Source organism: Carcharodon carcharias, chromosome 13 (genome assembly GCF_017639515.1).
Source record: "Carcharodon carcharias isolate sCarCar2 chromosome 13, sCarCar2.pri, whole genome shotgun sequence".
Taxonomy (NCBI): domain Eukaryota; kingdom Metazoa; phylum Chordata; class Chondrichthyes; order Lamniformes; family Lamnidae; genus Carcharodon; species Carcharodon carcharias.
Genome location: NC_054479.1, coordinates 93,568,913 through 93,592,296, shown reverse-complemented (window position 1 = coordinate 93,592,296; position 23,384 = coordinate 93,568,913). Strand labels below are relative to the sequence as shown.

General features: G+C 43.4%; 1 protein-coding gene across 1 annotated transcript in view; it reads left to right on the top strand.

Annotated features, from left to right (window-relative positions):
• LOC121285481 (phosphatidylinositol 4-phosphate 3-kinase C2 domain-containing subunit beta-like) overlaps positions 1-23,384 on the top strand; it is a 247,697-nt gene that overhangs the window by 37,961 nt on the left and 186,352 nt on the right. Inside the window, exon 5 of the mRNA XM_041201950.1 lies at positions 5,987-6,144. Within this exon, the coding sequence (XP_041057884.1) occupies positions 5,987-6,144 (158 nt within the window). The remainder of the gene's footprint in view (positions 1-5,986; positions 6,145-23,384) is intronic.

The window sequence follows — 23,384 nt, the reverse complement described above, 5'->3', positions numbered from 1 at the left end:
TGGGGATGTAGTTGTAAGGGGGGGTGGAAGGTGTGAGGGAAGGAGTTTGGAAGTGGGAAGGAGTGCATAGAGGGGAAGGAGTTCAGGGGAATGAAGAAGTGCAGAGAGGGGAAAGAGTCTGGGGAGGCGAAGAAGGAGTGTGGAGACAGGAGGGAATAAGAGTGGGGAAAGAAGTAAGGCTGGAGTAAGGAGTCGGGAAGGGGAAGAAGTAAAGCTGGAGAAAGAAGTGAGAGTGTCTGACGGATTCAGGAAGGGGGAAGGAGTAAGACCAGAGGAAGAAGTGAGGCTAGAGGAAGACATAAGGCTGGAGGAAGGAGATGGGAGGGAGGAAGGACTAAGGGTGGCGGAAGACATAAGGGTGTCTGAGGGAGTAAGGAAGGGGGAGGGCCTAAGTGGGGGGCAGTCCAGTGGGGCGGCAGGAGGACTAAGGGACTGGGAAGGGGCCTGGAGGGGGAAAGGGGTTCCCGGGAGGAAAGGGGCCCGAAGGGGGGATGTCCAGGTCAACATGCAAGGGAGGGGCCTGATGAGTCCTTGACTGCCTCCTGGGGAGCGAACTGAGGGTGGGCGTGGTATGAGGGAATGGTGAGAATGACCGAAGGCAGAGTGAGGCAGTAGGTGGGGATTCAACAATAGCAGTAGAAGGGACGGTGAGGGTGGTTGGTGGGGACTCGAAGGCAAACACAAACCCTGGAAGTGGGAAGGAGGAGGTCGGGGAGGAGAATGTGGATGGGGTGGGATTTTCGGGAAGGAAGGGAACCTGTACGTTCACCTGGACATCCCCGAAAGAAAAGGGTTGTGGCTGGTAGGTCACTGAGAGGAGGTGGAAGGTGATGTTGGGGTTGGAAGGGGGGTTAACTGTGATGAGGGAAAGGAGATGGGTCACTGGGTGAGGGGAAAAGACAGAGGAGGGCACGAAAAATCGAATCCAGACCAAGTTGTCCAAATTGAAAGTGAAATGACAGTCATGGTGGGCGAGATCAGGTGCTGCATGGGAGTGTGATCATTGGGTGGGCGGAGATGCAGGTCAGCTCAGATGGACAACTGAAAGTGAACCCCGGCAGGCAGCATTGAAAATGTTCACAAGATTGAGGGGAGTATGATATGGGAAGGATCCATGTGTGTGTGAGAGTGCTTGCACAAGGTTCCGAGAGACCCTGCCACACACACAATTCTCCTTCCAGAATCAGTCATTGGCCAGCTGTCCCCTCTGCAGTGACAGAGGATGAGGCTGAGGGACTCACAGGCAAAGGGGACTCGGAGGGAGAGGACAGCCTCTGAGATTCCTGAGTGGATGACCCAGGAGCATCCAGCTGCTGCTCCTCATCCCTTTGGGTGCCTGAGGTCCCCAGCCTGGCTGCTTGAGAGGAAGGAGCATCTGGAGGGGCATTGAGATGCCCCGTTTCCCTCTCACGCTGCCACTGCAGAAACTCGCCCATGACTCCCGCAATGGAGTACAGGTCTGCACACAGCTCCGTGTTCTGCTGGGCCAGGGTCTCCATGCCATCTGCCATCCTCCCCATAAAGGCCTCTGTACACGCACATGTGGGCACCACTTCACCAGAGAGCAGGCGGACGTGCTCCTCTGACTTGCGTGCCACTCTGTTGAGGGCTTCCAACAGCTCTGCGTGACGTTCCCCCGCCTTCTGCTGACTCTCCACGATGAGTTGGAAAGCCAAATCTAGAGGCTCATCATCTAACTTGGGCGTCACAGATGCCTGATATCCAGCAGTCCACCAAGTGCCGGTGAACTCTCACGAGTCGACCTTCTGCTGCTGCGGATATGTCCGTGCAGTGATCACCAGACTGTGAACCTAAGTCTGCTCTAGATCTAGGTCCCACCGAGGTGTGTATCTCTACGCTGGTGGAAGGTGTGGGGAAGCACTGTGACGGGTCTTCCAGGCTGCTTCTTTCCAGCTCTTCAATGGAGGAACTGTCCTCTTGGCTGGAAATGTGGATGTGGATGGAGCTGAGGGACTGGCTGGCTGAAGGTGTCAGTCGCTTGGCAGAGCTCCCTGTGAACCAGAGTAGGGATAATTAATGCATGGCAGCAGCGTCAAAAGCAGGAGAGAGAGCACTTACATTTGCATTGAAAGAGAGACAATGTGTTGCAGGATCCTCATGAGTTTATTTGCCGCTGACCTCACCATCACCACAGGCATGGTCCACGTCCTCACCAGTCAGCACGATGGCACACTCCTCAAAATGAGTGAAGCACCTAATGTGGGCCACTCCACCCCTGGTTTGTAACCGCTTCCTGCTGATGTGAGCAGGCTTCTCCTGCATGAAAACAAATGGAGAGAGAGTGAGCAGGACACATGCCTCTGCATGGAATGTTTGTGTGGTGAGTGGCGCCTTGGACAGGATGAAGATGTGAGCCCCAGAGGATATGAGGCTGATGGAGATGTGAAGGTGTGTGTGAGAGTTAGTGGTGTTGTCCCTTGAGGTGTGAGATCCCTGTGGATATGTGATGTGTTTGTGAGTGTGAGAGTTGAGAGCGATGAGAAGAGTGACTTACCCTGGCGGGACGGATGAGACCATTCATCCTGTAGTGGCACTGGGTGGCTGTCCTCTTTTGCAGGGCATTGGCACTGACCACCACTGCCACTGCCTCCGAAGCTGGATTAATGAGGTTGCTGCCCATCCTGTGGCTAGAGCAGGGATAGAGGACATCACAGCAAGCCTCCACTGCATCCTAAAGATGTTCAATGGATGTGTAATTGAACCTGGGGGCTGCAGTCTTCTTGCCTTTTGGGGCCATGTCTTCTTTGCAGCCGCCGTGGGCTGGAAGCACTGAGAGGTGTGCACGCGGCTGGACTTTAATTATGGCGCCTGGCATAGCGAGGTGATGACATGGTGGGCGAATGAGAGCCCGTCGTCATAGAAATGGCCCGTTTCCTGGGAATGCATAATTAATGCAACGGGTTTGGGCCAATACGGCATGAAAAGCTGCCAATGCAGCCAGCGGGTACAAAGTAATTTTACCCACCCGCTACCACACTTATTGCAAATCTGGGCCGATTCTACCCAAGTTCTCTGTATCTTAACTAAACCAAATTTCCTGCCTTGAACAGAGGAAGGGATAATTATTTGGTTCCATCAAGTTGTTTTGAGTCACTCGATGCTGCCACTCCTTTGCATGCCCAGTGGCGATTTGTTTATAGGCATTTCCAGCTGTCCATCCTGCAGTCCTTGGGTGTAGTCTTTCCAGTATGCTTTCTGCAGGCCTTCATTCAGCTGCCAATGTTTAGGTGAATCTGAGAGGCTTTCCCTGCAACAGGATAATCACAGCCAGGCAAGTCTATAGGTCATAACAGTGATAGTGAAAAATGACTTCTAATAATCATGCAGTTTTTAAAAGAAAACAAAAAATATTCGGTTAAAATTGTACAAACCAAGAGAAGGATCTGCTGGAAAGCTAGAAAATAATAAAATTGACTATATAGGTGCAATCTTTCAAAACCAGCAGCTTCAGGGCTGAGGCTGTGCTAAATTTTGGGTGGGACATTTACAGCAATGGGCACTTTGGACAAATCCAGGTCAGGTAGGGTCAAGGGTCACTTGGAGCATGGGCATAGACCAGCACACAAGCAGCGAAGGGGATTAAAAGTCTGGCGCCATGCAATGCCTAACCAAATTATCAAGTTATGTTCATTTAAATTGAGTAAAATAAAAAAATGATGCATGGCACATTCTAATAATGTCCGGTTTTCAGACAACAGCAGTTTTTACACAGCCAGCTTTGAGACAGTGTACCTGTTTGTCTTTGGATCTTTTATTACTCATTGGGCAGAATTTTGCCGTCGGACAGCAGGGGGCGGGGCCTGCTCGCTGACGTGTAAAATGACGCTGGATGATGTCAGGCGGAACGCCCGACATCACCCTGCCCCGTTTAAATTTTCAGGAAGGCGGGGGCACAGTAAAATCAGCTGTGGGTCCGCTGATCTGCCAATGGCCACTTGAGGCCTTTGACAGGATCAATTAAACAATTAAAGGACCTGCCCGTCCAACCTTAAGGTTAGTGGGCAGGCCAGGAGCCCCAGTGGCAAATGGAATAAACATGAAACCTCATCCACCGCCGGGATGAGGTTTCATAGCAGAGTTTTAAAATTTTTAATAAAGTTATTATGTAAATTATGAACATTTTCCATCTCATGATGAGGGGGACATGTTAGGGATTTTTTTTTTTCTCTATTTCTAATATTTTTAAAAGTGTAAGCGATCACCCTGAGGCTGCGCTTAGCCTCAGGGAGATGTGCGTTCTTTTGTGCACATGTGCAAAAGAGCACAGTCTCACTTTTGGAGAGTCCTCCCCGCCCGTACAGGAAGCGCAAGCACTTCCTGCCAGACGTCACGCTGGGTGGGCCTCAATCGGCCCGCCCATGTAAAATGGCAGTGGGGCCCACTTCTCCAGCGGGGATCAGCTCCCCGCTCGCCAGAGATTGGGTCAGGCCCACCCTCCCGACAGGCAGAAAATTCTGCCCATTAAGTTTGGCCATTGCAGATACAGTGCCCAGTCCATTCCACCTTTTGTGGATGGAAAATTGATCTAGACTTTATTTGAACCTACTGTAACATTTAAATGTAGCCAAGGGTCCTTTCAGGAAACTTTAAGCAGCCTTCTGGAATATCCTACATGGCACAGGTCCAGCTATGTGGATCGGAGCCAAGTTTCACAGGGCCCCTTCCTTCCCCCTTCACTCTGCACCTTTCACACACCAGCTCCATTGGACTTAGTAACTGGAAAAATAAAGTGATTCCTGATCACAGTCTTGAGTTCTGACAAAATGCCAAAATGTGGGCTTCCTGTCATCTGCCTTAGTGGAAGATGAAGGGTAAAGCTCCACAGCACTGTCTTGTTATTGTGTTATTTACAATACCCTGCAGCCTGACTAAAATAACAATCTCTCTCAGTAGTTAAATTATTTCTGCAAGCAGTCTACAGCTCTCATTTAAATGCATGTATCATTAGTTCATAAGGCAGAACACAAACACATCTCTGTTAACAATAAAACAAACACCCGATAGAGGACCTGCGACCACACTTGGCGCAAATTTGGGACGATTCTGCCCAAGTTCTCTGTATCTTAACTAAACCAAATTTCCTGTCTTGAACAGAGGAAGGGATAATTTGTGGGTTCCATAAAGTTGTTTTGTGTCACTTAATGCTGCCATTTCCTTTGCATGCCCAGTGGCTATTTGTTTATCTGCGTTTTCAGTTGTCCATCCTGAAGTCCTTGGGTGTGGTCTTTCCAATGTGCTTTCTGCAAGCCTTCATTCAGCTGAGGGCCCTCTAGCATCTGTAAAGAGGAAGAAGATGCTTCTAAACCAACCGCATAATTAGATTTTAACTCAACTTGCCAAACTCCCTGGAGCTCTTCACTTTGACGTCCTGTTGCCCTCTGTGCTCCCGGATGGTTTCTATATTAAGAGCTCGTTCAAGCCCCATCTTTTATTTTTCCAGCTCTGCCTGTCCTGCTGAAGTCTTGAAAATATCTTGTTGCTGCCAATCAGTATTCCGGTGAATTAGCAGGCACTATTCATATTTTAGCATTGCATGTAAACATTTCATACTGTGTTGGAGAGAAAGGACTATTATTACAAACAAGAATATAAGATCAACAAAAAATAATCATAGCTGTACCACTTAAAAATTCACTGTAAAACTGCAATTAAAATTCCTGGGGCCCTTGGTGAGCTCTGCTGTTCACTGCTACCCTTAGAGCCAGTGCAGATGGGCAATGGCTCTGAGGAAGAGTCATGAGCCTGTCTTTCCCCTTTAGAGATGTAAGACCTGCTGTATGTTTCTGGCATTTTTCTTTTCTTGTTTTATCTTATCTAACTATTTGTGCATGATGGAGCCCAGCAGCGTCACAACATGCAGTCAAAACCTTTATTTGTTTGGTGTAAAATGAACTTAAAATTCCACCTTTACCACTCTCTTTGTCCCTCATGTCTCCTTTTGTTCTGTTTTGTTTTTGTTGCACAGGCTAAGAGTGAAATACCCGAGTGCTGAGACACAGTCAAACTGCGGTCTGATCAGGAGTATTGTCACAGTGTTTCCCGATGAGCTTCTCTGGGACTGGCGTATCCCTGTAACGATTGTGACGGACATTTTTCCAGAACCGATTCAAACATCCCCACAGGGTTGGTAGTGGTTTAATGTTCATAGGATCCTTTATAGGCCCTAACGACTAAACACAGGAATGACAGGTTGTTACCTGTTACATTTCTGGAGAAACTATTTTTTCCAACCTATTTGCATGAAGCGATTTGTGTCCATTTATTGCCACTGCAGTTGAGCACAACAGAGATATTATTTTATATTTTCTTATGAAAAGCCAGTAAAACACAAACCGATATATATGGTGACTAAGGACCCTTTTCCTGCCAGTTCATCAATTCAGTACTTTCACTCTGTAATTTAAGTGCCCAATCAAACCCCAAAGAAGGCAGCATAGAAGAAGACCATTCGGCTTATTATGCCTGTGCCCCCTTGTTGAAAGGAACAGTAAGGTAGTGGTAATGTTATTGGACTAGTAATCCAGAGGCCTGGCAGACTAGACAAATGCCACCGCGCCAGCTGGGGGAATTTAAATTCAATTACTTAAATAAATCTGGAATAAAATACTAGTCTCAGTAGTGGTGTCTGTGAAGCCATCAGCTCACCATAAAATCCACTTGGCCCATAAATGTCCTTTAGGGAAGGAAATTTGCTGTCATAACCCGGCCTGGCCCACAGGTGATTCCAGACCCAGGCTTGGTAGCCTCCAGACAGGTCCATATTTATACTTGAGCATAGTTACATTTCCACTTTTATTGGTCTTAGGATAGCAATTCCAATTGACAATTGACAAGCTGACATACATGGGGAAAACACCATCCACAAGAATACAGTTTAAGTGGCCTGGAACTCCCTCCCTAACAGCACTGTGGGTATGCCAACACCAAATGGGCTGCAGCAGTTCAAGACATCAGCTGATCACCACCTTCTCAAAGGCATTTACAGGTGGGCAATAAATGCTGGCCTTGCCAGCACCACTCACATCCTGTGAAGGAATAAGGAAAAATAACTTGGCCAATCAGAATTTCCATCTTCCCATATCATGTCGGGTATTGCAATGTTTTTCTACCAGTGCAAATTAGTTTGCATGAAATAGTTCCAGTAATGGATTATGTGCAGTCTGATCAGAAACGGAAAAGAAAATTTGAAACAAGAGATTTTCACAACCAAGGCTTTGAGTTATAGAAGAATGAAGCTCTATTATGGATGTGGTCTGCATTAAGTTATGATCTGAAAAACAAAATTAGGACAGCACTGAAATATGAACGTTTAAATTGTTGATAGATTGAGCTCAATGTTTTTATTGATCCTGTAATTTGATATTTCTATAGTTGGCACCTCAGCAGACTGGCAGAATTTCCCCTGAGACAGCCTGGCTGCTAAGTGAAAATGCTTGTGACTAGTTAGCATTCTGTCAGCAGTCAAGGAAGGCAAAGCTTGCATTTCTGTAGTGCCTTCCACAACTTCAGGACACCCCAAAATGTGTTACAGCCGGTGGAGTTCTGTTGAATTGTGATCACTAATGTGATTTAGGAAACATGGATAGCCAATTTGCATACAGCAAGCTCCCACAAATAGTGAGGAAATAAATGACCAGATTGTCTATGCTGTGGGATCTTTTATGTCCATTTAAGAGGACAGATGGCACCTTGGTTTAAAGGTTTAGCTGAAAGGCAGCACCCCCGACAATGCTGTATTTCCACAGTACTCAGCACATATGCACTTGCCTAGATTATGTGCTCAAGTCTCTGGAATGGAACTAAACCCAAGGCCTTCTACGTCAGCAATGTAGGTGCTAAAATTGAGCCAAAACTGACAAAGATAAGAACTTTTCAATGGTCATACCACTTTCATAGTGGCTGATACACTGCTATATGCTCCAGGTACTAATGTTCTTTGCGTGCCAGTGCCCCATATTGTATGGCACTAAAGCCTGAGGCCTAAAATATCCCTATTCACAAGGAAGAACAGTGCAACCTGCAATTGCTCTAAGCATGACTAGTCAGTACTTTGATCATGTACAAGGTTCACAAAGGCCCCAGAAATTTATTCAAAGTAGCAAAAAGTCCTGTAACGTAGTTTGAGCTTGTACTGTTTCCATCCCAGCTGGGCCTTCCTCTCTGCCTGCTGGCCCAATCCCACCTGGGATTTTCTCTGTTTGTATCCGACTCCTGATCCTCTTCTCGTGTGGTCATTGCTGCCTGGTTCTCTTCTGAGATCAAACCTTGCTCCTGACCTGATGGTTCCAGCCTAACTCTGCAAGAGGCCTTTCTTTTATGATTCCTTTAAGGCTAGGTACATGGGGTGATACTGGCTCAGCTGTTTACCCTGTTGGTGTCTTTCTAAAGGGTGTGGTGAGCCTATGAGGAGTCAAGTACTGTTATGTTCCTTCTGTCAGGTAGTTTTGCTCGCGAACACGGTTTCATGCCTATCTACCAGTGGGTAAGTTGGCAAACAATATACTGCAGACGCAGAGAGCAATATAAGATGAAGCACAAGCTGTTTATTTACACAAGTAACAGAGCACTAACACAATTTGTGCTTCTCCAACTGCCGATTAACATTGTAGCCCGCGCTACACAGTCATTGGGTAATACAGTCATGTGATCAATCTGCTGACATGTTCTTAAAGGTGCATTGCCCCTCAGATTACCACATCCCTCTCCCTTTACTCGACCATACAATTTATAATCTTTACAATATATCAACTGTTTACGTAAATAAACTATTTACAAATTCAGATTCTCTGGAGGCTTCTTCAAATGTGTCAAACGTCATAGTTCTACGACTTCAGATGGTTTATCTGGGGCCTCCCTCCCAGGACTCACCTGTCCAATAGACTCTCCAGTAGGAACCTGTAAGTTTGTCTCTTTGACCTTCCCAAGCTCAATGGATCCTACAGGTATTTCCAAACCAAGGAGAATTCCTTCTACATGTGGTGTTGAATCCAATGGGAATGCTTGGTACATCCATTCTTGTAGATCTGTTTCTCTTTTCCTGAGGTGATCTACGTGTCTCTTAATTATCCGACCTTCGACAGATATGTAATAGAACATGAGTCCTGTCACTGTACTAACTTCACCAGATAGCCATTTGGACCCATCTCCAAAGTTTTTTGCAAAATCTGTGTCTCCTACCGTGAAGTTTCTTTCACAACTGTGGTATTCCTGTCCATTTTCCTGAACCTCCTGACTTCTCTCTACCTTCCCCCTAAATTCAGCCTTAAGAGACTCAAATGCATCCTGAGATGTCTCTTCATTAATAACTCTGTGGGGGCAATGCTGGTGGTCATGTGTAGCATAGTCCTATAGCTGAGTAGGAAACTTGATAATCTGGTTGCAATAGAGTCTCCATTCGGTTTTTTCATTCTGGACTTGAAGGTCTGCACCGCCATTTAGGCCAACCCATTAGATGCAGGGTGGTATGGCGAGGCCTTAACATGTGTTATGCCATTGAGACCTCTAAATCTTTGGAATTCCCTGCTGGTGAATGCCATTCCATTATCAAACACTATTATCTCCAGTAACCTGTGTATCACAAAACTCTAATACAATCTATCTACAGTGGCAGCAAATGTGGATCATCTCACCTCATATACATCCATCCACTTCGAGTGAGCGTCTATAATCAAGAGGAACATTGTGCCCAAAAAAAGGCCTCACATAGTCAACATGGAGGCGGACCCATAGCCTTCCTGGCCATTCCCAGGAATGCAGTGGAGCCGAAGGGGGCAATTTATGTACCTGTTGGCATGGCATGCAGCTCTTGATCAAGTTTTCAATTTCTGTATCCATCCCTGGCCACCATAAGTAGCTGTGCACCAAAATTTTCATTTTAGAGATGCTGGGGTGAGCACTGTGCAATTCAGTCAATAATGGTTGTCTCCCCCTCGGAGGCACAATGACTCTCGCTCCCCACAGCAAGATGTCATCCTGACAGGTGAGCTCATATCTCCTATTAAAATAGGTCTTCAATTCATCAGACTTTGGCTCATTAGACCATACCAGCGAGACTTGTTCCCTGACATGAGACAAAACTGGATCGCAGTCTGTCCACTCCCTTATTTGTTTAGCATGTACTGGTAATGAATCCAGAAAGTTTAATAACAAGACAAGTTCTTGAGGGATGAGGACGTTCATATCGCTGTCTTTTAGAGGTAATTGGCTCAGTGTGTCAGCATTTGCAATCTGGCTTCCCGGCCGGTGGGTAAAAGTATATTCGTAAGCAGCTAGAATCAGTACCCACTTTTGGAAGCGTGCAGAGGTAATTGGGGATATTCCCTCATCTTTCCCGAACAAGCCTAGTAGTGATTGGATACAATAGTGAAATGGCGACCATGGATGTATTGGTGGAACTTCTTAACGCCAAATACAATGGATAAGCCTTCTTTCTCTTTGTGAGTATCTTCGTTCTGCAACACTGAGTGTTCTTGAGACATAACCATCTGCCATCCTGTGGGAGAGAACTGCCCCTACTCCGTAAGGGGATGAATCACAGGTTAAAATTAATTCTTTCTTTGGGTCGAAATGTACCAACAGGGCCGATGAATGTAGCAACTGCTTTACTGTCATAAAAGCCTGTTGTTGTGGAGCTTGGCAAGTCCACCTGTGTTTTTTCTTAAGTAAAGCGTATAATGGAACCAGTACTGTTGTCAAATGTGGGAGAAAACAGCCATAGTAGTTAACCATTCCCAAGAAAGACTAGAGTTCTGTGGCGCTTTTCAGTTCTGGCGCCTCACAAATAGCTCTCACCTTTCCTTCTACTGGGTGAAGGCCTTGAGAGTTGACCTTATGACCCAGGTAAACTGTTCCATTTGCTTGGAAAATACATTTCTCTTTTCAAACCTACTCCAGCTTGTGAGAAATGCTTCAATACCTCTTCCAGATTAACCAGGTATTCTTCATCAGTTAGGCCTGTTACTAGGACATCATTGAGATAAACCACAACATGGGACAAATCTTGAAGTAATTTTTCCATTGTCCATTGGAAAATGGCACAAGTTGATGAGACTCTGAAAGGTAACCGGATATACTGGTATAACCCCCTACATGTGTTGGTAGTCACAAAATCCCAAGAGGCCTTTTCTAGTTCAACTTGTTGGTAAGTGTGGCTCATGTCGAGTTTCGTATATGCCATCCCCCCTGCCAGCTTGGAGTACAATTCATCAATTTTTGGTATAGGGTGCCTATCAATTCTGGCCACTTTGTTAACGGTTAATGGTCAACTTGTAGTCCCCGCATATTTGCACACACTGGTCAGGCTTTAGTGCTGGGACTGTGGGTGCTGCCCATTCGGAAAATTGTACAGGTTTTGTTTTGGCTCTGTTTTACCCATTTTTTAAGTTGTGCAGTGAGTAAATGTCTGACTGTTTCTTCTGGTTCCTCTATTATGTAGATTTCACGATTTCTACCTTTTTTAAATTTCGTGCCCATTACGATGGCAATAGAAACACTCGATTCTTTTAAATTGTTGTTCGTTTGCAAGCTGTCTGGTTCCATTTCTGCCATTACTAATGTGGGCTTTCTCTGTTAAACCATTGTTTTATGTTGGTCTGTTAATGGTGGTTGTTTCCCACTTTTCCGTGGAGCCCTGCGCTTCTGCACCATTTACAACCCGTGCTTCCCTCCCAACACAATGGATGGCACCATTTTGTGCTTCCTTGGTTGCTTCTGAGTCCCTGACTGTGCTCTCCATTGCAAGTGCCAACTCCAGCACCTTGCTGAAGTCTAAATTCATTTCTGACAACAATCCTTTTTTGAATAAAAGCAAAAAACTGCGGATGCTGGAAATCCAAAACAAAAATAAAAATACCTGGAAAAACTCAGCAGGTCTGACAGCATCTGTGGAAAGGAACACAGTTAATGTTTCGCGTCCGTATGACTCTTCAACAGAACAGTTCTGTTGAAGAGTCATACGGACTCGAAAAGTTAACTGTGTTCCTCTCCGCAGATGCTGTCAGACTTGCTGAGTTTTTCCAGGTATTTTTATTAATCCTTTTTGAATGGCGTCTTCAATAATCCCACATACTAACTGATCTCTTAACCTGTCACTAATTGATGTCCTGAACACACACTACTCTGTCAGTTGTTTCAAGGCTAGTACATTGCAAGTGACTGTCTCTCCAGGGGCGTGATGCCTCGAATTGAATTTAAAATGCTGCGTTGTTACCAAGGATTTCGGCTGAAAGTGGCTTTTCACAAGATTTACCGACTCATCAAAGCTCCTGGAATCTGGGGCATTGGGTGCCATTAGACTACGATTTAGGCCGTGTGTTTTACTGCCACATGTCGATAAGAGGATCGGCCAGCCTTTCTCCCACAATATGTTGTTGGCCAAAAAGGAGATATAATGTGACCAGTCATTGGTGGTCTGATCAAATGGTTCAATATGGCCAAACTGTGGCATACTGGAGGGAGATAACTTCAACGACTATGGTGAGGGCTGTACTTACAATCGACCTGTAAGGCACAGCTGATTCACTTCAGTGGGATTTTTGTTGCTTTTCTTGGTGTCATTGACTGGTCACGTTTTGCCTCGTCGCCAGTTGTTATGTTCCTTCTGTTGGGTCATTTTGCTTGCGAACACGGTTGCACAGCTATCTCCTGGTGAGTGAGCTGGCAAACAATATACTGCAGATGCAAAGATAAATATAAGATGAAGCACATGCTGTTTATTTACACAAGTAACAGAGCACTAACACAATGTGTGCTTCTCAAACCAGACACTATTCTAAACTACTGATTAACATTGTAGCCCATGCTACACAGCCATTGGGTAATACAGTTATGTGGTCAATCTGCTCACATTCTCTTAAAGGTATATTGCAATTCAGATTACCACAAGTACTTTCCTGACAAAGGTAGGAGATTTAGACCACCCCTTAGCTCCAGCTTTCAGAGAAAAGATGGGGTTAAGTGATCCTCAGGATGTCAAATCCTTTGGTTGGGCAATCATCGGCCTGCAACAATGGTAAGGGGTGGTTTCCCATCTTACGGCATCATGCTTTTTTAAAGGTTCAAGTCAGCAATTCTAAGCCTGTTATCTCAATCTTGATTTGGACTCTAGCCTACTCTCTGACTTTTCTTGCTCGGCCTCAGGCTAATAATTTTAAAGACTAACAGTTAGCAGAGACATCTCTATGCAATGCTGGCCAAGAAAAAACCTCTGTATCTTTCCCTGTGATTTCCTAATTCCTAAATGTCCCCCCATTGGAATTTCATGAGCAATCCTCAGCATCTCACTTCTATACCCAACTGGGATAACAATCTGATGCACTTCATTCCAGCTTTCATTTGCTGAGACATGATCCGGCCTTCATTTTCTTATTAAAATATCACCTTTAAGATGATAACATCCTGGAATACATTTTGCCTCTGTTTCTGAGTAAGCTTTCTGATATAACTGTTTTAATTGCAAATCATTTTTCTGTAACTCCATTAACCTCCTTGAGTTAAACACTTCAGCGGAATTGTCCTGTAGTCTTTCTTGACAATGTTATCAAACACAGTGCTGCCCAATTGGATTCCGACACCCTCTTCTTGCCTTTGAACTGCCTGCCCTTCTTGTTTCTCTTGTTTCAACCTATGAGCCTGTGATCTTGTTACCACACAATCTGGAAACAATCCAGGATGCTCTCTCTGTAATACCTCTGTTGAAACCACTTCTAAAGGCTGCTCAACTATCATAGGCATCACCCAAATCTGTGATCCAGGTATATCATTACCCAAAATAAATTGAACCCCTGCAATTGGAAATTTTTCTTCTGCTCCAACAATAACTTCACTTGACTTCCATTTACTCTTTACATTTATCTTCCACAAGTGGATAGGTTTAGCGTCTCCATGAGCCCCATTTATTATCACCTGCTCCCGCAGTACTTCCTCTGAATAACAAATATCACCATCCCACAACATTAAGGATTGACTAGCCCCTGTGTCTCTTAAAATTTTAACATCTTTACCAACTGCACCCTGTACACATGGAAAGACTTTCTTTTCACACACAAAGGGCAGGATTTTTCCTATGGCGGGCGGGCTGGGTGGGGGCAGGTGCGGAGCCATTCGACGCCCCAATTGGCTCCACGCTGCCATTTTATGCAGGCAGGTCAAATAAGGCCCACCAAGCATAATACATGACCAGTAGCGCTCAGCACTATCTGTGCGGGCAGGGGGAGGAGGGAGACTCGGGGCCAGCGCTCTTTCGTGCATGTGTGTGAAAGAGCACAGCAATCTCCCTGAGGCAGCTCCATAACTCAGAGAGATTGAATATACATTGAAATAATTAAAGAAGTGATTTAAAAAATTATTTAAACACGTCCCCTCATGTGACTGTGTCATGTTTCTTTATTTTTGAACATTTATTTCTTTATTTAATAAGAGCTTCTGGAAACCTCATCCCGCTATTGGATGAGGTTTCCTGAAAAACGTGAAGGCCGCTTGAGCTTTTCACTTGGACAGGCAGCGTTCACAAGTGGCTCAATTAATTGCTCAATGGCCTTAATAGACCATTTACATTTTGGCGGCTGCACAGCTGACTTCGGCGCGCACCCGCCAAACAAAAAATTGGGATGATGTGCGGTGACGTTGGGACACATGCCCAACTTCACCGCGGGTCATTTTATGCGTCGGCATGTTTGGCCCGCCCCCGCACGCCAACCGGAAAATTCTGCCCAAAGTCTTTAAACATTTCTGCAACTTGCCCCTCAGAATTCTCTTGGGTAAATTGTGAACACATTCCCACTTCTTTACCTATCACTGACTCTTCCTGTTTTACCTGTACACACACCACTGGTTTTTCCTGTGCCTGAACCTCAGAACCCACAGTACTTTTATTTCCAGAAATTTTCAGCACCCCAATAATCCCAACAGATTTTCCCAGTAATTTCCAAAACACTGACTTCGTGTGCCCCACTTTATTACAATGAAAACACCTCAATTTTCGAATGTCATTCCTACCTTCAGCACCTTCCTTTTTATTCTGAGAGAAAACTTCCTGGGAATTTCCAGCTACTCCTCTTCCTTGACTACCCACCTTCCTTTCACCTTCCCACTTTCTATCCCTCTCTGATTTAAAAGGGTGAAAATGTTTAGCTCTATGAACTAATTCATAATCATCAATATCTCTGCTGCTTGTCTTACCATTTGAACCCTCTGTTCCTCCACATGAGTTCTCACTACCGAAGGAATTGAATCTTAAAATTTTTCCAAAAGAATTACCTCTCCAAGAGACACATATGTTGTCTCTATGTTTAATGCCAGTATCCGCTGGTCAAAATGACTTTGTTTTACTCTCTCAAACTCAATATATGTTTGCCTAGGCTGTTTTCTCATATTCCTAAATTTCTGCCTGTATGCACACAAAATAGCCATTTTTACCACATCATAATTTACCGATACCTCTTCAGATAGCAAAGCATATACCTCATGCGCTCTACCCACCAACCTGGATTGCAACAACAATGTCCAGTTTTCCTGTGGCCATTTCATCTATTTAGCTATCAAATGAAATAAAGAATGCTTCAAAATTTTTTCTCTCAAACTTTGGAAGAGCTTATACAAATCTAAACATCTCCCCACTAGGTTTTAGATTAAAGGCTTTATCATCATTAGAGCTCTCCTCAGAATCCGAGATCTCATTTTTAACATCCAACCTTTTAAGTAGGTATTCTCTTTCTCTCTCTCTTTCTCTCTTTCCCTTGCCTCTCTCTCTTTACCCTTCTTTCTTGCCTGAAATTCCAGCTCCAGCTTCCTTTCTTTCTCTTGCCTTTCTGCTTGCTCCCTGTGAAATGACCTTTCTCTTTCCTTTGCTTCTAATTCAAGTTTTTCATTTCCTTTGCTTGTTCGAGTCCAAACATGTTCATTGGTAACTGAAGTCTCACTACCTCCAGCTGTGACTCAATAGTATCAGGTATCACTTCCAACTGTAGATGCCATGCTATATCTTTAATTATATCTGCTTTCTTCACCCCTGCAGGTAACCCTAATTTTAACTTATCTGCAAACTTTGTTAACTTATTCTTGGATATTTGTAACACAATCAGAGTTATATCTTCTACTCCAGAGAAGCCTTAGCTATTGCCAAAGCCATCTTGCAGTCTCATCACTTATAAAAAAACCTCACCAATCCTGAATTCAAAGTGCTTCTCATACTCGTAATCCAAAGGTTTACCAATTCCAAATCAATTAAGAAATTACAAATAATATCCCACCAAGAGCCCCCAACTGTTATGACACAGCATATGGTAAAGGCTGAGCTGATTAAATCCCAGAGTGAAACTTGAAACAACTGTCATAAGCTATATTTTCAATTGGTTTGTTTGAGATGCAGCTCTGAATTCAGGAATAAGACTACCAAACCTCAAGAGGTTTTTTTATATAAAACGAAACTTTTATTAATTTACAACAAATTAAACACATACATATCTCCACAAATTACTACCATAATAATTTTTAAACAAATCTCCAAACTAATCACTCCCAGGTAAATCTCCATGAAGGCAACAGTAACCCATAGACTTTAAACAAACCCCAGGCAAAGCACATTTGACCTTACAAATTCAAACTGAAGTTCTTTGCAATTTGGTTCCTTTGCAGACATAGTTGTAGGCTTACAGACTGGTTAGATCTTAAATGCCTCTACCTGATACATGCAAACTCCTTTTTTTATACCTAGCTTTTCCTTTGAATTTAAATGTTCCATTGTATCACCAGGCTTTTAATGTTACACCTCCTAACAATAGTATTCTTTCATTCCACCAATTTTATTAGTAAGCTGAAAAATAATAAACACATTGCTTGGCATTTTCTAGCTAGGTGCAAGATTTTAATCCCACTCTTGAAAGCTTTATTCAACAAATGCAAATCTACACTTTACCTTTTATCCTCCTTATGTTCATCTAATTAACATCTCAAAACTACTGCACATCAAAGCACCCAGACTCGCTGGCTTTAATCCAATTAAGGCACACACAGTCAAATGCATAGACACAGACCCCACTACAATTCCATTTTAAAAATAATTAATACCTCTTCATGACAAATCTTAAATGTAAACTGAAAATCAATAGGGAGTTGAGCCCAGACCAGCAGAGTCACAGTGAGTGAAGCTTAGACCAGCAGAACAACAGCATGTGAAACCTTCAGTTAAAGATAGAATCATTAGAAAGTTTACAGCACAGAAAGAGGCCACTTGGCCCTTCATGTCTGCGCCAGCCAAAAAAAACGAGCCACCCAGCCTAAACCCACTTTCCAGCAATTGGTCTGTAGCCCTGCAGTGTACAACACTTCAGGTACACAACCAGGCACCTTTTAAATGAGTTGAGGGTTTTTGCCTCTACTACCCCTTCAGACAGTAAGTTCCAGACCCCTACAACCCTCTGGGTGATTTGTTTTTCCTCATCTCCCCTCTAATCTTTCTACCAATCACTTTAAATCTATGTCCCTCCTGAGTTACTGACTTCTCTGTTAAAATAAATAGGTCCTTCCCATCCACTTTATCCAGGCCCCTCATGATTTTGTACATCTCAATCAAATCTGCCTCAGCCTCCTCTGTTCCAAGGAGAACAACCCCAGCCTATCCAATCTTTCCACATAGCTGCTAATAGATTACCAGGTTATGGGACAAAGAGCAGACAATCTGTGTTTATTGTATTTGCACTGGCACTCACTGCCCATTTCAGTAAATTATGGAGGAGTACTCCATACAAAAAGTCATTGTAGGAACTTAGAAATTATTAAACAAAATAAGGCCAAGGTCTATCATTTGGTGTCACATGCTACAACAATATGAAGTTGTTAACTAATAATATTTTGTTTAAATAAAGGAAGAACTGCTTGTTGCTCCAGTTGCCTGACATTAACTGTTGCATAGCTTCAGGACTATAAGGGATAATTTCATGAATTTGTGTTCCCAGGAATTTTGCTCCCAGGAGCACATGGCAAGGAACTCAGGCAGCTGCCCAAATTCCCAATGTGCATCCTATGCAGTGATAACTCATGCCTAAGGTGCAATTTTGTTAGGTAAGGGCATTAAAGGATATGGGTCAGGGGCAGGTAAATAGGGTTGATGTGCAGATCAGCAGTACTCTAGCAGAACAGAGTCAAGGGGCTGAATGGCGTACATTTACTTCTACTGTTCCAATGTTAGAAGTGAAAATTCTTAGAAGTTACTTGCTGTGTGTTACCATTAGTGTTTTGTGTGTTTCCTTTTATGAAGAACTGTAAAGATAGTCTACTGAACTGAATACCAATATCTGTCAATATTTCTGTTTATTGACTAGATTTTGATCTACATCCTGTTGTATTCAGGCTGCTTATAATGATGGAGAGGGTCTTTTCATACAGGTACAAAAAAGGTTAAGAGAACATTCCTGTTGAGGTTTTCAAAATTACAAAACGTTTTAAGAGGGGGAAATAGTGAAGGATTGATTCTGTTGGTTGACAGATGAATAACAAAGGGACAAAAATTCAGGATTATCGCTTAAAGAATGCAGGCACACATCAGAGGATTGCAGGCTCACTTACATCTGATGTGCACACACATGGGGATAGATCTTGATCGTGTGACATAGTGTTAAACAGGTCAGCAGCCCATTTCCATCTCCCCCATTTTAATTTCCATGGATTTCATTGCACGCCATTAAACAGTCAAGATCAACCCCATGGTGTCCAAGATATCTCAGCAGTGGTGGGGGCTCAGAAAAATAAACCTTTATAATTCAATTCAAAAGAACATAAAAAAATAGGAGCAGGAGTAGACCGTATGACCCATCAAGCCTTTCATGATTTCCAGCCCACTCCCTATATCTCGTAATTCCCTGAGAGACGAAATATCTGTCCATCTGAGCCTTAACTATATTCAATGATGGTGCATCCACAATCCCCTGGATAGAAAATTCCAAAGATTCACAACCCTGTGAGTGAAGAAATTTCTCGTCATCTTAGTTCTCAATGATTGGTCCTTTATTTGGAAACTGTGCCCCCTTTATTCTAGATTCCAAAGTCAGGGGAAACAGCATCTCTGTATCTACTCTGTCAAGCCTGTTTTTAATTGTATGTCTCAATTAAGACACCTCTCACTCTTCTAAAATCCACGGAATATAAACCCTATTTACTCAGCCTCTCATCACAGGACATCCTTCTCTTCCCAGGAATCAATTTAGTGAACCTTTGCTGTACTTCCTCCAATGCAAGTATTTCCTTCCTTAAATATGGAAACCAAAATTGCACACAGTATTACAGGTGCAGTCTCACCAAAGCCCCGCACAATTGTAGCAAGACTTCTTTATTCTTGTGCTGCAATCCCCTTAAAATAACATAGCATTTTCCTTCCTAATAACTTTCTGTATCTGCATGTCAACTTTGTGTTCCTAGTACGAGTACGCAAGTCTTCCTGAGCATCAACATTTACAAGTTTCACACCTTTTAAAAAATATTCTGCATCTCTATTCTGATAACAAAGTGAATAACCTCACATTTCCTCACATTATACTCCATCCGCCATCTTGTTGCACTCACTTAACCTGTCCAAATCTCTTTGCAGCCTTTTTGGTGTCCTCTACACTCTTCCTCTTCCATTGCTACCTAGATTTTTATCGTCAGCAAACTTAGATAGATTACTCTGTCTCTTCATCTAAGTCATTAACATGGATTGTGTTGTGAGAGGTGGCCGAGTTGGCACTATTGGTAGAGTTGATCAGAAGACACTTCTCAGGTGGAAACTTTTTGTTTATTTACAAAGGTACTCAGCAGCAACTAACTACACATGTTATTTCACTTCAAACTCTATCTCTACACTACTAATTCCAGAGGTAGCCCACGCCACTCTCCTATTGGGTACTAAAAATCATGTTATCTTCCTTAACAAGCATTATTCTTAAAGGTATATTACACACTAAATCAAACTATAATTACCACATCCCTCTCCCTTTACTCAGATATACATTTTATATTTACAAGTACAATTTTCTCAAGACAGCAAAATATTTACACTGGTAAGTAATCTACAAGTTCGGTCTTTCAGATGGTTTCCTTATGCGTGTGAGAATCTCAGCTCTACAACTTCAGATGCTTTGTCAGGAACCTCCTTTTCTGGAGTTGCCTGAACATCAGGTGCTTTGGTGGGCACCTGAAGCTCCGTATCCTTAACTCTTACAGGAATGTCAGACATGTCTGTACTGGGCTGAGTACTCTCAATAGGAAACACTGACCCGGTCATGAACACTGGTGGAATCAATTCTTGGTGATTTCTTTCTCTTTTCCTTAGATGGTCCACATGTCTCCATATCACACGGCCTGCCACCTCCACATGGTAAGATAGAGGTCCTGTCACCTCACTTATTTCACCCAGTAACCACTTGGTCATTCTCCAAAGTTCTTCACATATAGCATCTCTCTCAATTTCTTCTCATGACTAAGCCAGTCGTGTCTAGTTTTCTGGTTTCCCTGACTTCTTTCCACCTTCCCCTCTAAATTCGGCATTATTAAGCTCAATCTCGTCCAGAGACGGCATTTTATCAATAGCTTTGCAGGTGTGACACCTGTTGTTTTGTGAGGGGTGGTCCTATAATGGAAAAGAAAGCATGCTAGCTTGGTTGCTAAGGAATCTCCAGTTGGCTTCCAAATGCCTGCCTTGAATGTTGAACTGCCCTTTGGGCCAGTCCATTTGAGGGAGGATGGTACGGTAACATTTTTACATGTGTGATACCGCTGATAAACCAATGAAACTCAGCACTCGTAAATGCTGTGCCGTTATCAGAAATGACTACTTCTGTTAGCCCGTTAATAGAAAAAACTTTGACATAGCTTCTCAATTGTAGCAGAAGATGTTGGTGAATTCACCTCATATATGTCCATCTATTTTGAGTGGGCATCAACAATTAGCAGAAACATTTTTCCCATGAAAGGTCTCACATAGTCAATGTGTAATCTCAACTACAGTCTTCCTGGCGACTTCCAAGGATGTAATGGAGCTGTCAATGGCAACTTTTGCAGTTGCTGACATTGCACACAATTCTTCACTAAACTCCCTATTTCACCATCTATCCCAGGCCACCATCGGGACCTGCATGCTATGGTCTTCATTTGGGATATTCCTTGATGTGCGTTGTGTAGTTCAATTAAAAGTGGCTCTGTTCCCTTTAGAGGTACTTGAGCTCCCCACAATAAGAAACCATCCTGGCTGGTTATTTCATGCCTTCTGTTAAAGTATGGTTTCACTTCATCAAATATGGGCTCTTGTGACCAACCATGTAGCACTTGTTCTCATACTTGAAATTGGACTGGGTCCCAAATTGTCCAGTCTGTGATTTGTCGAGTGCATATTGGTGAGGAATCTAAGAAATTTAACAATAAACAAGCTCCTGTGGAACTGGGACGTGGTAATCATTTTCTTGTAAAGGCAAACGACTAAGGGCATCGGCATTTGCAATTTGATTTCCAGGCCTATGTATGAAAGTGTATTCGTACGCTGCCAGGATCAGGGCCTTATTTGTGTTCCTGTGTCTTCTTTCTACGTGCCTTCTTCTTTCTAGCGCTGACTTTAATCTCGGCCTTCTTTTTGACTTCACTATTGGCCAGACTCCTCTCAGATGCAAGCTCAACTTGGTCTGAGCTCAGTGGCTGAGTCTCCCAAAATTTCATTACCTGTTTGCTTCTTAGAAAATCCTGAGACTTCTGCCTCCAAAGCCTCTTTGGCTTCATGTAACTGATTCTTCAGCTCTTCCGTCTCTTTTTTGTATTTGTTTGCTGCCTCTTGGAAAATTGAACATTGTTGTGTCTTCTCTGCCAACTCATTCTTCAGTTTATTCAGAGAAGTGCTGAATTCTTTCTGTTCCTCTTTGTATTTTTCCAGAGATACAAACTTAGACCTGAGGGAATCTTGTAGTGTGTGAAGGTCTTTCAGCAAGTTTTCTTTTTCCTTTCAGAAGTTGCTAACCTCGTCTCGAACTCTGTCATCAAGCAGGGTCTCTTCGAGTTTCTTCTGCTATTCTCCCAGGTTTTGGCTTAAAACAGTCTGCATTTCTTCAGGTTGCTGAGTCCTTACACATCCCTTTCCAAAACAGGAACGCTTCCAGCTTCCTTTTTGAATCTCAATGGCCAATCAAGGCTGATTTCCCTTAGCCAATTGCGCCCCAGAAGTCTTGGTCCTCTGCCTCCCAACACCAACACTGGTAGCTTTGCTGATTGGCCTCCATAATGGACAGTTATTCTACTTATGCCTCTGACTTGAATGTCTTCATTTGTGTATGATTTTAATTGGACAGTAGTTTCTTCTAAATTTAATTGATGTTCCCCAATTACTGTAGTGCAAGCTCCTGTGTCCACTTCCATTCTAACAGGTCTGCCATTTACTTTCACTGTTACAAATAGTGGTTCTATCTTTCCAACTTTCAGATTAAACGAGTAAAAGTCAGAATTTGTTGTTTCAGGCTCTTCTACGTTGTAGATTTCACTGGGCTTCTTCTTTTATTAACGAGCCTGCTTGAATCTTTCCTTGCACTGTCTCATTATATGTCCATTTCTGTGACAATAATAACATTCCATTTTTTTTTAGTTGCCAATCATTAAAAGACAGCTTGTTTTCACCTCTATTGAAATTATTCTTCGTTTTCACTGCTAAGTCATTTCTTCTCATTTTTCTGCTAACGGGGGCTGTTTCCTCCTTCTCGGAAGAGTCTTGCATTTTCATGCGCTTTTTGGCTGGGACTACCCACCCCATGTGGAGGACAGCGTCATTTTGCATTCCCTGTATGGCTTTTGAATCTCTTACTGCGCTTTCCATGGTCAGTGCTATCTCTAGTACCTTCTTGAAATCCAAATTCGCTTTGGACAATAATCTCTTCCGAATTGTGTCCTCATTCACACCGCACAGTAAACGAACTGTGAGCATGTCGTTTAGAGATGTACCAAACTCACAATGTTCCATTAACTGCTTCAATCTTTCCACATAGCATGTAACTGTCTCCCCTGGGTCTCTATTTCTTGCATCAAACTTGAACCTTAGCATCGTTGCTGAGGGCTTTGGTTGATAATGACCCTTCACAAAGTCCACCAATTCATCAAAATCTTTAAAGTCTGGGGCACTGGGTGCCATCTAAGTTCGAATCAAGCCATAGGTTCTATTCCCACATGTACTTTAGAGGATCGGTCCACAGTAATCACGTTCACTTGGAAAAAAGAACACGAGGTGTTCAATGTAATGAGACCAATCATCCATGGCTGGATCAAAGGGATCAATTCTTCTGAATTGCGGCATTCTGAGAGGAAATTACTTTGTTGATTCGAAAGGAACTTCTTCTTACAATTACTGGCCCAGCCAGTGAAGC